The 16,529-nt window shown below is 40.4% G+C and overlaps 1 protein-coding gene across 1 annotated transcript in view; it reads left to right on the top strand.

The window, feature by feature from the left end:
- MEGF10 (multiple EGF like domains 10) overlaps positions 1–16,529 on the top strand; it is a 128,891-nt gene that overhangs the window by 59,218 nt on the left and 53,144 nt on the right. The window contains exon 6 of the mRNA XM_064176489.1: positions 16,205–16,451. Coding sequence (XP_064032559.1) covers positions 16,205–16,451 — 247 coding nt within the window. The remainder of the gene's footprint in view (positions 1–16,204; positions 16,452–16,529) is intronic.

Raw genomic sequence — 16,529 nt, 5'->3', positions numbered from 1 at the left:
GTGGCGGGCTGGCAGGTCCTGGTGTCGCAACCTGTTGCTAGGTCATTGCCTAGGTCATTGCCTAGACTCGACCAGAGTCAAATAGACTTGGGTTTGGCTGAGCTCAAGTGGACAACTATATCCCAGCATGGGGCAAGCCATTTTAGTCCCTTGGCTCAATGTGGAAGACAGGTAGGGTCAGGTCTTCCCTTCATGGGGGAGGCCAGCCCCCAGCTACATGGTGCAAAGGCACACAAGGCAAATGGGTAGTGGACAAACAAAGGCGGCAGCAGCAAACAAACAAGTTTGCTGTTTTTTAAAGCATTTTGACAAGTGTCTTTGACCAAGTGCAACAGATAAAAACACCTCTAGAACCAATCCTAAATTATTTCACCAAAAAAGGGAGATGCACAATCCTAGCATCTCTGACCTGTGTTTACCAAAGACAAAGCAGGCTGCAAAACAAGGACAAATATGGTGTCTTTGTGATAGACTGAGATGAGCCGAGGCTTTTGTCTGCTTTCTGGTGCTTCTTCCATCCAGAAAGAAGGAGTGGGGGCAGGAAGGGCATCAAGGTGGGTATTCAGGTAGGTGTTTAGCATTCACCTTGGATATGTATTCCAGGTATAATTTGGACATTCTACCACAGTCACCAACTTAATTAGTTTTAGTAACAGAAAATATACAGTGAGATAAAATAAATATATTCTGTTTTGTTTAATGATTTTATTGATATGGCAAGTAAGCCATTCAAGGAAAACACATTGCCATATTGTGTACTATGCGACCATTCAACTGAATAAGGGAGAATGAGCAGTGATTGCAGGGCAGAACAGTACCTTGTGAGGCAGACTGCAGTGGTTTGGCCCAGGTACCTTTAGGAAAGACCACAGTGACACAGTCCTCCAGAGATAGGGAGCCCTGATGGATGGGCCTGGCCATCCCAGGATATTGTAGTATTGTTATTCTATTCTCTTTCCAGTATCACAGTTTATAAAGCAGTGCCTAGCTAGCATCACTCTCTTCACCTCCCTGCTTCTCCTCCCTTCACTCCTCCTGCCTTTGGGAAAAGCGCACATCCCTACTTATGCTTCCTGTGGGGAGACGGCTTCTGGCTGGCAGGGGATTTTGAGATGCATCATGAGGCCTGCTGAGGCCTTGTAGGACTGAGGTGAGGAGGGCAGTTTTGGCCTGCTCTGAGGCCTGCTGAGGTTGGACAGGGTGGAGGATTCTAGAAGGCTTTTGTTGGATAGACTTGGCCTAGTTTGTGAGTGTATTCATTTTACCTGAATGCCTTCTGTACATATGCACCTGTAAATAGAATCTCCCCTTAAACTTCCAATCAGTGTGCAGCATTTTCATTTTTACTCCACTGTGATGGTTTGGGTGTTCCTCCCCCCCCCCCCACTTTGGAAATCACCCAGACGAGACTCAGATGGCTCTGGAAATTGAATGAAGCTTATTATTTACAGCTTGGCACAATATATAAGCAGACATTTACAGTATATACAGTTATATACAGAAATAGACAAGGCAAAAGGTAATACAGAAACACAACTCCCCTCCTAGAAACCTGAGTCCCCAGGAGGGGCTCTCAACCACCCCTGCACCTTCTTCCCCCTCCTCCCCCCCTTACTCCAGTCCCAAGGAAGAATGGAGGTTTGTCCAGGGGGTTAGGAAGGGAAGTGGATTAATCACAGAAACGGCAGAGAGGTTAGAGAGGGAAATGCAGCTCGGAGCTCCCCAGCAGGAGAAGTGCCTTATCTATGTTTTGATTCTTCTTCTTGTATCTCTCAGTAAGCCTGTGAGTGAAGCAGACATCACCACTGTTTTCCTTTCACAGCCTGTAATCTAGTTCTTCTCACCAAAACATTCTAGCCTGCTTCAAACTGGCACACTCCATAAAAGGAGTAAATATAATTTCTGTCCTTTGATATGGGTGGCTCTGGCCCTAAACTGGGACACAGGCACTCTGTGATTTAATGGTTACTGATGACCAAATAAAATCTGTGTGTTAAAGGGAGCCAAAAATGTGAGATATTAGGCAAACTTCCAGATTTATTGGTATGGTCATTTCAATGAACACAGCGGTGTTCTAAGCGACTGTTTTACCCCTAAGCAGTTAACTTCTCATCCAACCGCAGAATGAAACTTCTTCTAAAGTTCTATCCTTTCTCTGTTAGGACTGATTGTTCTCCTTACAAAGGAATCCCATCTGTAAGTATCTGAGAACAGTTAGTCCTGTTGCAGCATCTGTCCATCTGCCAATCCCCAGCTTGATTTTATCTGTTGTTTCTCAGTTGTATTTAACTAGTGGATTGAAAATACATTTGAAAACCATATGCCCCGGATTGTATGTGGCAGTGGCTTTCTGGGGGGTAATTACACACAAGTACTTCCTGTAATGTTCTTTCCAGAAATGACAGAGTGATTACGTGGGGTTAATTCACACATCCTGCAGTAAAAGCTGAATCAGCAAGCTTCCTCCCCTGTCTTTGCATACTACTGTGTGCTGTAGCCTAGTAACCTTTCTAGGGACTAAACTTTTTGTGAGATTCCCATCTCCTTTTGTTGGAACCATTTACTCCTTTTTGTGACAAGTCTTACCCAATTCCTCATAGTCTAGGTCGGTGGCTGCTTTTAGATTAGGGAGATGAAGGATAAAGAATTGACTAGACTGTCCTCTTTCCATACTTAATTGTAGCCCAAATCATAACTCTCCTTTCCATCACATCCTCCACCTTTCTGAAACCCTTACTTCCTACCTGTTAAACAGGACTAGATGTATTCCATGAGTAAAACCTGAGTGGTGGTTTCAGAATTTGCTAACCAAATATTATCTCCTTAGGGAACACCTGCCATGTGTTTTTTTTTTTAGTTAAAGAAATATGCTGTATTAGATAGTGTTTGCTTGTGACTTTCAGTAGGAGGTGATGAAGGAGATAATGATAACGCATGTATATCTGAAAAGAAATTGTGCATGGATTGAGCTACCACTCTGTGGAAGAATTTCTCACCAGTCGAGGACATAAAGTCATAAACATGGGTGATTTGCGCTGAGAACGTCCTTGGTTCCCAGCGAGGCTAGGAAATCGAGATGTAAACAACTGAGCACCCCACACACAGCTGCAGTGGGCAGAGACTAGATAACCAAGGGGGCTGGAGTGGGTGGTCTGGGAGGCTGACCCTTAGAATGTTGTGATAAGTTAACCTATGTGCACATTACATGTAACCTTTCAATTATCACCTGTAACCGATCTTAAGCTGAGCATGCCTCTTGCTAGAACGCATATAAGTCACTGTATCACGGAAATAAAGTGGATTTGACCATCTAACCATATTGGTGAACAAAGAGTCATCTTCCCATAGTGCTCCACCGAACGTGTTCTCCAACACCACTCATTTGCAGAACAATTCCGTTCTAGTTGGAGATAGGACAGTCACGTGAAATGAGTTATTGTAGTAAAGATTTATTGACCAAGCACAGTTGTCAGGTCAATGACAAATGAGTGAACAGAAGACGTGTTGGACCTGTCCCTTAGAATGAGTCAATCAGCTGAACCACTATGCTATCAGCATCCCTTTCAAGAAGCATTCATGAGTTTTAGGAGCAAAAGATGATTACTTGTGGGCTAGGAACATGGGCAGAAATCGGAAAAGGATTCAGTGATAAAGGGAGTTTTTTTGGTAGATTTAAAATGTAAACAAGTAGATTTTGTTGAAAACTAAACAGAACAATACAACCTTTCCCTCCCAAACTGGATTATTGTTTATGTAATTTTTTTAAACTCGCATCCATCAGATTACGTTGTTACATAAGACTACAGGTGATGTGTCTAAAACTTGCTACACATAGTGGTAGTTGGCTCTGTAGATGTATAGAGGTGATCAAATAATATCTTATATTTGTAGATTATGTTTTCTGCCTGTTTTCCTCTCACAGTTTGGCAGCAGCATTTGCTGTGGTACTTTATATATGTACCTAATTGTCAATTATGAATGTGTTTGCAAGATAGATCCACATGCAGCCTGACATGGAGCCCCACTAAATAATCAGGACATTCACTTTGTTTTTCTCTGCATGCCTAGTCGTCCACGAATAATTTGTTGAAAATCAATAGGACACTTTCTGAATAAGCTTGAGCACAGGCAAAAGGCCAAAATCAATATTACACTGACTTGTCTGCAAAGGCTGTAGCCTTTGTGATCCTCCCAGCTGGGCTGAGTACTTAGGCAAAAAAAAAAAAAAAAAGGAAAAAGAAAAAAAAATGACATGTTTTAGGTTATGACAAGCGTGTTAGGTTTGTTTGTGGAAATAGGAATTTTATTTTTTAATATTTTATTTTATTTGTACAAGATTTATTTGAACCACTGGATTTTACTTTGCAATTCGCTACAGTTTTATTGGCACTGTAGTCTGAGGGCATGGAGATAGAACAAGTGATACTAAGGCATATCTTGGCTCCAGGGTTTTATGAAGCATGAGAAGAGAACAGACTTTTTTCCTTTATTACATAAGATGAGAACTTAAAGTTGGCATCTCAGAGAAACATGTTCATTGCTTTAAATACAGTTGTTAAGGAGACATTTAAAGTGCAGTAGCTCTGCTACTGGCAGATTTCCTTTGCTTTCATGGGTGCTTGTAAGTTCACAAATTCTGTGAAAATCTCACTGTTTTCTTCATGGGATTTGGCAGATGCATAGCAGAAACTGGATTCCTTGGCATAGCTTGTGTGAGACACTCATGTGTCTCACAAGCACTGCCAGTTTCTCAGTGAAGCTTATAATTTCTTTTAACCCTGCAGAGGTGGGTGTGTGACTTGTTTTCCACGCACACACTTGCGTCCCAAGTGAAACTGCCCCCTTGGTGTGAGTATAAGGCAAGGTGCCTGGGAGCATCTCATACAGTCTGGTAACACAGGCTGCAAATCTTGAATTGAGTTTCATTGACCAAAGCAATGCTCTCATTTTTGCTTGTTGAAAGCATTTTAACAGAGCTTGCAAGATATGCTTAGTGAGCTAGCTCATCCTTAAGTTTTCCATTCTACAGCCTGTAGAAGTAGATTATGGTTTTAACCACGTGCTTGAAGCAGAAGTTTGATCACAGATGTGAGAAAATGCTAAACACAGAAATGAAATGGCATTGCGACAGATTACTATTTGCTTTTATGGAAAATGCTGAGAAATAGCTCATTCAAGTAATGCAAAACTGCCCTACACCCTGGCTCCTGAAAAGCCAAATGTGCAAATGTGGCTTGTTAGAAAAGCAGATTGTACAGAGTATTCAATTTAATCTTCTCTTACTACGAGTATAGAGTTTGGCACAATGATATATTCGAAATTATGTTATTCCTACTTATAATAGAATTTCCATCTTACAAACCATTTTGATTTTGATGTTTGTTGTAGGTTTTATAGGGTGGACAGAATTAGTTGTTTTACTTGCAAAGGCAGTAGGACAACAACACTATTGCTGAATCAGAGAGGAATACAGGAAAGTGTATTTAAAGATGTGCAGGAAAATAAAATATGAGATACATCCTCAACAACAAGTACAGATACAGTATACATGAAAATTCCCCCAAAAGCTTCCCCCGAACCAAGTTAAACCACAAAACCCCAGTGCTTATTTTCTCCCCTCACACTGTCTTCTGTTAGGCCCAAACAGGTCATGATTGTGCAGCAAGAAATTCACTGCAGCTGTGGCCTTGGAGGCTGCAGGTAGGTTCCTCCTTCATAGTTACCCAGATAAGACTCCTTCCAGAGAACTGAAGGAAGTGAGATAAAAAAGCATTTGGCATTGCTGCCCATTTGTAAAGTGACAGCAGGATTGTAGGATTGAATAACAAACATGATATTCAGGGTCCACTTCCTTGACCACTCTGGTCCTCCTCTATGGCCTTCTTAAGGGGACCTGGGTCAAACTAGCACAGTGTTCTAGGACATGAATAAATCCAATGGACACGCTTCAGGTTTTTGTTGAATTACAGTTCCAATATTTAAGCAAAAGAAGAAATAAAGATATATATTTTCTACAAAACAATTATTACATTTACTTATGTTGAGAATTACTGAAGGAAGGTATTGTAGTAAATGGTGATAGTTTACTGATTTGTAAGCATTTTGTGGATCAGGGATACTCATCATTTCTGCTTTCCATAAGTTCAGTATGTTTGTGATACCTAATTTGGTTTCTTGAAGAGTATCTGTGTAATTTATTTTTTTCTAGTAACAGTGCAAAAGTGCTTTCAGTATTGGCTTAATTTCAATGGGCCTTATATATTGGCATATTTATATATTGCCAGTGGCTCACTTAGATGGTTTTCAAGGAAGCATTGCCAATTGAAAATTTAAGATGACTTCTAAGTCATTGCAAGAAAGGAAAAAGGCTAATTTATGGTCATACAAAGAGCTCTTTGCAAAATTAGGGTCATGGACAACAGTCTGTTTTATATAGTACAAACAGATTCTTCTAATTCTGTAACTTTTCCTCTAATAGTGATTATTTTAAATAGATTTTATCTCAATAGCAGGATGAAATGAACACCAATGGCCATCTGTCTGTGTTTTCCTTAGCAGTTATCCAACCCTGTGGTCTGATGTCCAAAGCACTTTAGAGAGTGTTCTGAAATTTATGGCATGTGAAAAGCATATAGTTCCATTCATTTGTAGGGTCTGAAAAACACATTTTCATTGTTCTTCCGCTTCACGGATCAAAAGGCTTTTACAAAGTGAAAAAGAAAAATCCCTAAATTAAATTAAAGCATAGCATTTTGAATAAAAATCTTTCCTTACACACAAAACAAAAAGCAAGAATGAAAAATATGCCACAGGGTAAAAGGCTTATAGTGTAAATCAGATGCAAACAAAAGACTCACAGATGATCCAGATTTAATAGAAAGTGCATTTTGAAAAAAAAAAAAACCCAAAAAAAACCCAAAAAACCTACTGTTAAAGCCTTTCTGTGTCTGAGGTGTAGGTAAAGTAAATCTTTACTAAAAGACACTGATATTGTATAATTATTATGAGTGATTCCCTAAAGGAAAAAATATTTATTTTCTGATAGGTCTGTACATACATTTTCATAACATCTGAGGTGACTAGAATAGAACATGTAAAAAAATGTGGACAATAATCTCATGTTTTTATTTTGCTCATCAGAATAGCTGCCTTTGTTTTTCTGTCTTTATGACTCATATTTGGAATTTCTGTTTGTCCTGTTTTGTATTTACTGCATTGTGATCCAAGCTGAGCTACAGATCGATGTCAGTAGGGGTTTAATCTATCTTGTTGAATTTTGAACATACTTGAGTGTTTATAGCTTTCAGAATCAGTGGGAATTTACTTTTACTTGGGTTTAATTACATTTGGGAGAATTATTACCTTTTCTATCCTGAAGGAATATCCTAAGGGAAATGAACGCCACAGTGAATTAAATTGTAGTAGCAGAGAGTAGTTTCCAAAATAGTCTCTAAATTTTCGAATGAGGATTACATGGATGTAGATTGTGAAGAACATATTTTTGCCATGGTTTTCGTTAGTGAACCAGTGTATGTTGTTCTGAACACAGCTGGAAATGAAGACCATTAATCATAGAATCATAGAATAACTAAGGTTGGAAGGGACCTTAGATACCATCTACACCAACCTCTCCACCATGGCCAAGGACATCTCTTTACTAGATTCTGATGCTGAAGGCCTCCTCCAGCCTGACCTTGAACACCCCAAGGGAGGAGGTATCCACAACCTCCCTGGAAAATTATTTCAGAGTTTTACCCTCGTATTGAAGACCATCTTCCTAAGATGCAGCTTAAACCTACTCTTCCCTCATCTTAAAGCTACTCTAGACAAGGATGTCTAGCTTGTCCTATCACCAGACATCCTTATGAAAAGTCTCTATCCTTTTTGTAGGATCCCTCCAGACACCTGAATACCTGAGAGTAGCCTCCACACTACTGAAGAGTAGCACCTACTCCTGATAAGGAGTTTTCACATCCTTATCAGCCACAAGTAACTGAGGATCCATAGAGAGTTACCTGAGTTAAGGACACTAATTTTCACCCAGAGTGGGTTGTACGCCATGTCCTTGCAAGCCTTCATACTGTAGTTGTGACACTTCCTTTCAGCAAAACAGTAAACACATTTTCAGATATGCAAGATGAAGACTAACACATGCATTACAATTAAATTTCCCTTATGTTGACACTTGAAAGTTAGATAGCCTTCCACTGGCCATGGAGGAAAAGGACGACTTGTCTTGAGTTTGTTTGCTTATGGAGATCATCATAAAAAGAATTGAGGAGAATGGTGCTCCTTCTACCTATGAATTTATATTCTGCCTGCATAAGAAGTTTTCTATTTTGTTGTGGAATTCTTACTAAGATTCATTAGATTCTACTTATTGCCAGTTAGATATATAAAGTATTAATTCTAGTAATGTATATTTGTGCTAAGGCAAGCATAATTCTTGCTTTTGTAACGGAGGGGAGAGTCAGTCTTCCAAATGCTAAACTCTGGACAGTCTTAGAGCAGTTTATGATAACAAGATTATCTGTGTACTGCTCTGCATAAATTGAAGTATTAGCAGTGTTGTCCTGGTTTACATACATAGAATCATAGAATCATAGAATCAACCAGGTTGGAAGAGACCTCCAAGATCATCCAGTCCAACCTAGCACCCAGCCCTATCCAATCAACTAGACCATGGCACTAAGTGCCTCATCCAGGCTTTTCTTGAAGACCCCCAGGGACGGTGCCTCCACCACCTCCCTGGGCAGCCCATTCCAATGGGAAATCACTCTCTCTGTGAAGAACTTCTTCCTAACATCCAGCCTATACCTACCCTGGCACAACTTGAGACTGTGTCCCCTTGTTCTGTTGCTGGTTGCCTGGGAGAAGAGGCCTCACCCCACCTGGCTACAATGCCCCTTCAGGTAGTTGTGGACAGTAATAAGATCACCCCTGAGCCTCCTCTTCTCCAGGCTAAACAATCCCAGCTCCCTCAGCCTCTCCTCATAGGATTTGTGCTCCAGGCCCCTCACCAGCTTTGTTGCCCTTCTCTGGACATGTTCCAGCACCTCAACATCTCTCTTGAATTGAGGGGCCCAGAACTGGACACAGTACTCAAGGTGTGGCCTGACCAGTGTTGAGTATAGGGGAAGAATAACCTCCCTCATCCTACTGGCCACACTGTTCCTGATGCAGGCCAGGATGCCATTGGCTCTCTTGGCCACCTGGGCACACTGCTGGCTCATCTTCAGCTTACTATCTATCAGTACCCCCAGGTCCCTTTCCTCCTGGCTGCTCGGTGGTTACTGCCTGGTAATGCGAGTCACTTGTGGGCCCTTCCAGAAACATTACTCTTTTTTTTATTTATATCCTCTTGTCCCAAAGACTGAAGCGGTTTTTAAACAGGGTGTGTTATGATTCACATGCTTCCAGTCATAGACTGGTAATTCTTGCTTCTAGTGGACCTCGTGGCTGCCCCTTCTGAGGATTCGTGGATTCCTGCGAGTAAATACGCAGGACAGGAAGATGCCTCTGCCTCAGAGAACCTGTTATTGAAGGAAAAGAGACAACACAAAGCTGGAGATGTGAATGCAAGCAAATGATGATAAATCATTTGGCAGATTGATTTTGACACACTTATCATACCAGCTTTTTGTGAACTTCACAGGAAGGAAGAGTTATTAGGTAGGGATGTGGTGAAGGACATGATGGCAGCTTTATGGCTTGAGATGTGCAGAGCTGTGCCAAATTGCAGGGGCAGCTTGAGGAGAAAAAAAGAAGATAATAGTCTGAAAATGCAACAAAAGGGCTACTGTCATGCACAGTGTAAATGTAGGGGTTATTATTTAAATATTCTGTGAGTAGACCATGAAGGCCATGAAAGTAAAGACAAGACAAAGACATGTGAAGGTGAAAGGAGAGATGCAAAAGAAGGCGCAAAGATTTAGACTTGTCCTTGTTGTGACAACCTAGAAAAGAAGAAAGGTCAATCAAAGATGGCATTGAATTTATGGGCAGTTTCCATTTGTTTTACTTGCTAGAGCAAGGAAAATCAGCTTTCACTTACTAAAGGCTGTGGCTTCTTCAACCTATCTGAAGAAATTATATTGGAGTTTTGAGGAGACAGAGATTGGAATTCTGCATGTTTGCCACTGTTATTTTGAATTTGTACTTCACAATATTACATTCCAAGTGAGGGAGTGTTTGCTCTGTTTTTGCTGTCTGTGGTAGGAAATTTTGGGTTCAGCTGTTTAAAAAGACCATAAAAATGCATAAGCCTAATGGTGTGGTAAGTGCCCCCTTTGTTTTGGAAACAGTGGTACATATTTCCAGGATCACACAGCTGTGTATGTGGCAGAAAGCTGTGTAAACTGGAATAACGTCTCATTCTGTTGTCTTGGTCCTACATGTAGGACAGACAAAAAGACAAGAAGGACATTAGAAAAAAAAAAATCATTGCAATAAAGGTTGTCTGGCTCAAATTTAATTTTGTAAAGGAAACTGTAGCCTACTTAACAGATGCTCTCCAGTCAGAATTTCCAAGGAGATTTTTCTTCTGAAATGTTGTTTCACTTGATTTGATAGCTGTATTCTGTTCTCGTTATAGGCCATTCTTTAAAGAAGTAGAGAACTGTAGGTGATCAAGGTGGGATTCTCAGGAATAAATAAGGACTCATTTGCACTTTTCTTTTTGTTGCCTTTTAATGAAATCGCTGGGAAAAAAAGGCATTAAAAGCCCTTTAAAAGGATGGGACCATGTTTACTTTAAACCGTCTTTGTTTATAAGGAGCAGTAAAGAAAAGTTATTAAATTCTTCAGATATGCTGCAGATTATTATAAAAATTCATACTTTGCACTGTAAAATATCAGGGTTCCCTCCATCTCAATTTGCAAATCACCAGCTACTCACAGAAGCCATCTGCATAAACCCACACCTAGCCCAGCATAATAACAATGTGCATTAAAATCCTGTTATACTAGGAAATACAGAACTTTAAATCAAAGATGCTACAAAAGTCCCCAAAATGGTAGCAATTTACATGACAGATTTAAATTTCTTCCTGAAGGTGGTTTCTTCGCTCTTGAATCCAATAGCTTCTCTCTGTTTCCAAAGTGATTTTATGGTACTCAGTTCCAGCAAACATTTCTTTAAGGTGGTAGACTTATCTTAGTGGTTCATGTTGTACTTGATTTTAAATGTGGGGTTATGCAGTGCCCTTATTCTCAAAAGCTAACTGTTTTTTTCACAGAGTAATCTTTTGACAGGAAGGATCTCTGTCTTACAGTGTTGTGTGCATGCACAGCACACACGAAGCTGAGAAAAGATACTCCCAGATGAACAGAATATGTAAATTGACAACCAGATGTGGCATTGATACCATGATATTTGTTTTCTTTTTTCCGCTGTGATGTAAGATAGATGCAGAAAGGACCCTGTGAGTCTGCAGAAGCTGATAGGAGCAGTACAGTTAACTGCTGCTTCTGTAAAAACCAGAAAAATCTGAGGATGAATGTAACATACATGAGAAGAAGGCACCTTTTCTAAGGATTATGCCAGCTCTGTATTATCAACACAGAAAATTAACCCGGGTTTACTGATTGGGTTTTGCATTTCTGCAGGAGCAATTGAGGCTGAGATGCATCATCCTTGTGTCAAAACTATTCTGAACATGGGCCTCTTATCTCTGTAGTTTGCTTGCCTTTCACATATCTCCTGAACATAGGCAGATTAGACAGATGATTTACAGCTCCAAATCTGTTCAGAAGTCAGTAGCAGATACTTTTGTGTGTGCATGCTTAGCATTTGCATATGGACCAGTCAGGGCAGTCAGAGCAGATATTCAGATTAAACTGCAGCTCACAGTCTGTAACTTAACTCAAACACTATCCCTTTCCAACAAATTAGCAGCTAGCTTGTATTTCACAGTGTCTGAATACTAGGAAGGAGCAGAAATAGGCTAATGTAGTAGTAGGTTTGTAAACCTCTAAAAGTAATTAAAAATAAACCAAACTTGCCACAGAAAGCGTTTCTATCTTTTGATTTCTTCTTTTTCAATAGAAATCAGAGCACTGGTTTCTAACAAATCACTTTAATTTCCTATGAGGAACTTTAATGATTATCACCTGGTGAACATAAAGGTAAAATGGCAAACTCTCTGCTGGAGAGGGTCCAGCTGAGGGCTACGAAGATGATTAGGGGACTGGAGGGCATGGCTTATGAGGAGAGGCTGAGGAACACGGGGCTTTTTAATCTGGAGAAGAGAAGACTTATAGGGGATTTGATAAATCTTTGTAAGTATCTGAAGGCTGGCCAGGAGTGGGGGGACAGGCTCTTCTCACTTGCTCCCTGTGACAGGACAAGGAGCAGTGGCCATAAGTTGCAGCAAAAGAGGTTCCACCGTCCCTGGGGGTCTTCAAGAAAAGACTGGATGAGGCACTCAGTGACATGGTCTAGTTGACTGGCTAGGGCTGGGTGATAGGTTGGACTCGATGATCTTGGAGGTCTCTTCCAACCTGGTTTATTCTATGATTCTATGATTCTATGATTCTCAACACAAGGGGGAACTTCTTTACTGTAAGGGTCACAGGGCATTGGAATAGGCTCCCCAGGGAGGTCGTGGAGTCTCTCTCTGGAGACTTTCAAGGCTTGTCTGGATATGTTCTTCTGTGATCTGTGTTAGATAAGATATTATTGTCCTACTCTGGCAGGGGGGTTGGACTTGATCTCCTTGGGTCCCTTCCAACCCCTAATATTCTGTGATCCTCTGGACTTGTCTATTTAATTCAAAATTATTATTTCTTCCTATTAATCCTGCAGATTTCTCCATAATTCTGTCCACAATTCACAGATAAGTGCTAGGCTGGTACCAAGCCTTGCACGAAGGACTATCATGAAGTTATACTGTGGTGAGATCACCATTGTACAGGTGAAATGCCTCGCTATCATAGTTTATTGAAAAACTGCACAGTCAATATTTGTTACCCAGCTGGCTGTTGCCAGGAGACTGGAAATCCTATTAGCAGCCATGTGATGCTTTTTGTTTTAATGATTTCTTGCAAAGATAATGAGAGTATCATGTTGGAAAACTAATAAATTATTGTGCTCTTACAGTAGAATAGTTAAGAAATGTTCAAGTTCACAAACACAGCAAACTCACTTTGTATGTCAGTACACCTCCAGGAGACAGCAAGGGACATCCCAGACAGACAGACTAGGGATGCAATTGTAAAAAGAGCAGAGACCTGGTAGTTATGTTTCTGGTGTGTGTGGCTCTGAGTCTCCTTATGCTGAGTCTTCAAGTAGTTACATGAATGTTATTGCACTGCACCAAATACTGCATTTCCAGCTGTTGGCGAAGGAGCAGGAACTCACATTTAACAGCCAAGAGTAAGTCTTCCCTTGCCTGTCTTAATCTCTAGAGCATATTCAGGCCACAGTCTTCCTTGACTGAGCTCTGCAATGGAGCGGTCATGGTCTGGCAACCAGTGTGAATTCTTCTCTTTATCAGTGTAACAGGTTTAAGCGAACTAACAGGCTAACCTGCCTGCTTCCCCATTACAGAAATGAGGGAGATGTTAATACACAAAAAAGCCTCTGAGTTGAGATAAATAGTTGAGGTAAGAGTTTACTGAGCAAATCAGATAACAATAACACAAATGCATAATTACCTTAGTCTCTTTACAGAAAAAACACAGCAGAAAGCAGCAGCAAGCACAAACAAGCAAGCTAAAAACCCAAGCCAGGAAGCTACTCCCCCATTCCTTCCTGTCCTGCTGCCATCTCAGTGGGAAGAGCCAATACCCAAAGTTCAGAACCCAAAAGTAGCAACCAGAACAAGAAGCCACTCATGTTGTAATCTAACTTTAAGGCCCATAATACATCAACCGTCATTTTCATTTTCAAGCTGGCATGATGGCAGTGTGATATCATGCAGCAAATGGTTGACTCAACTTGTGGCAATCAGACAAGCCAGAACAGAGTTGTTTTGTTTACATTTTTGTTTGTTTGTTTGTTTTTTTAATTATTCCATGAGAAATTGCTGACATTGAAGTCATATCTTTTGCCTGAGAGCAGGAGGAGGACAGCTGTGTGAATCCAGAGTAATGTGTTACAGGGAAAAAAAAAAGTATAGGAATGTCTGCTCATTCATGACTGAACATGCAACTATATCTCAGACATTTCACCATTCATACGTATATTTACATACTTGACAAAACAGCTACTTTCTTGACAAGAATTTGATGACAGATTTGGCCTGAGGCTTATACTTCTATTCCATGCAGACATGTTGAAAGTAAGTCTATAGCAGTTCTGAATGAACATGAGTCATCATGAAGAAAAGCAGCTTGTGAGATGATTGTAGACATCAGTGCATTCTAGTATACAGAACAAAACACACATGTCTTCAAAGAGAGAGGCCATTAATAAACTGGACAGCTGCTCTGCCAGTCGGATAGGTGCTTATAATATGTACAATATTTAGTGGTTTTCTGTATTTTACTGGGTATGTGTGCTCACAATATCTCCATTATGAATGCATGTTCTAGTGACCTCTCCTGAGAAAAAGTAATCTTAAAGGGTGGATTCTTCAAAAGACACTAATCCCTTTTCATTTGTGTAGCCTGAGTGAACAGCTTTTATAGCTGAATAATTTCCACCCTGAGGAGGATTCTTGAATTACTTTGCATTAGTCTAGGAAAGTGTGCCTGTTCTTTGAAAGGCGCTTTTTTGCCCTGGGAGAAGACTGGGAAAACAATGGTTGCCAGTCTCCAAGAGGAGAGCCTAGGCTCCCAGTCACTGCAGTTAAGACTTTCCCATTGTACTGCTGTTATCAACAGAACATAAAAATAAAAACAGATTGTTTGACCATAGAATTAGCACATTCCTGTTGAACTCTAGGTGACCTTAAGCTTCTGTCTTTTTAAATATCTCCTGTGTTTCTCACATAAGAAAAATTTCTTCCTTAACATTGAAGTTTTTCTTCTGAATGCTGAAATAACTTCTGCATGGTTTTAACAGGTTTAATTGGGGCAGACAAGAAAAGGTGCATTCGAATAGTCATGAGGACACGCTGGATAAACAAATTTGTAACATCCAGATGAAATTTAACCACATCATCATTAATTTCTGTTGTTTGGCAAAACACTTCCTGTGTTTCATTTTGCACTATCAGTATATTGCAAGATTGAAAAAAAAAATATATTTACAAATATGTAAATTAGTAGGAACACCTGGATTAAAAAAAAAAAGAATAATCTTTTATTGAGTAAGTTCTGCAACTTCCTTTTGGGATTCAGACAGTTGTTCATGGATTTAGACCACATTTTTTACTTTTTCTTTTAAATTGGCAACATTTCTCTGTTTAAATGGAAGTATGTGGCAGCCATAACTATTATTTGATGGTAGGGAGTCATAATGTATGGTTTTGACAAGAGGCTAGAACTTGCATTTACTTCGTGGCTTCATATGTGTACTTTTATGCCTAAGAAATTAATTGGTGTGTGATGTGCTGGTTTGAGGCTAGTTGGAATATTTTAATGAGAAAAATTAGTTTATACGCTACGAAAAGGAAACAGTAGTGATGTCTACTTCACTCATAGGCTTGCTGAGATGTATGAAAACAAGAACACAAACACAGATAAGACAGAGTTTGTGTCTCTGTCAGAGTCAGTGTCTGTGCTTTTCTCCCTGGTCATCTTCTGTGTAACTAATCCTTCTGCTTCTAATCCCCCTTGCTGATCCTCCAAACTCACCTTGAGCATCAGGCAAGCTCTGGGTTAAGGCAGAGGGATGGAAAGAAGGTGGAAGGGTGATTGGGAGCCCCTCTTGGAGACTCTGATTTCTGGGAGGGGTGTTGTGTTTCTGTGTTGCTTTTAACGCATATGTTTCTGTATATAGCTGTATATATTGTCAATATCTGCTTGTGTATTGTGCTAAGCTGTGAACATGAAGCTTCATTCCTTAACCTACAGCCAGCTTAGTCTAGATTGGGTGATTTCACAAGAGGTGGAGGGGGGCGGGTAACTCCCAAACCATCACGTGCGTAAATTACGTTCTGCCTACCTGCCAAATCCCTGAGGACGAAGGAGAACTGCAGATGTGCTACCTCACTTTTTCCATTTTATGACTTTCTTTTGCAGTTGACTCATAGTCTTTTCAGTGCTATAACACAAGCTATTATAAAATGGCTGCTAATTTTTCTTTCTACCCCTTCAGCATGTGACAATGACCACTGGGGGCCTCACTGCAGCAGCCGCTGCCAGTGCAAAAATGGAGCCTTGTGCAATCCCATCACTGGAGCCTGCCACTGTGCATCAGGTTTCAAAGGTTGGCGCTGTGAAGAACGCTGCAGTCAAGGGACATACGGAAACGATTGCCATCAAAAATGTCAGTGCCAAAATGGAGCCACCTGCGACCATGTAACTGGAGAGTGCAAATGTCCTCCTGGATACACTGGTGCCTTGTAAGCAGTGGGTATATTATTTATGGGGGAAAGATAAAAGTTTTAAGTAGTGCTAACGAGAAACTACATTTAGATTAA

The sequence above is a fragment of the Pogoniulus pusillus genome, chromosome Z (genome assembly GCF_015220805.1).
Source record: "Pogoniulus pusillus isolate bPogPus1 chromosome Z, bPogPus1.pri, whole genome shotgun sequence".
NCBI lineage: Eukaryota > Metazoa > Chordata > Aves > Piciformes > Lybiidae > Pogoniulus > Pogoniulus pusillus.
Note: the sequence above shows the minus strand (reverse complement) of the source record. Positions and strands in the feature narration are given on the sequence as shown.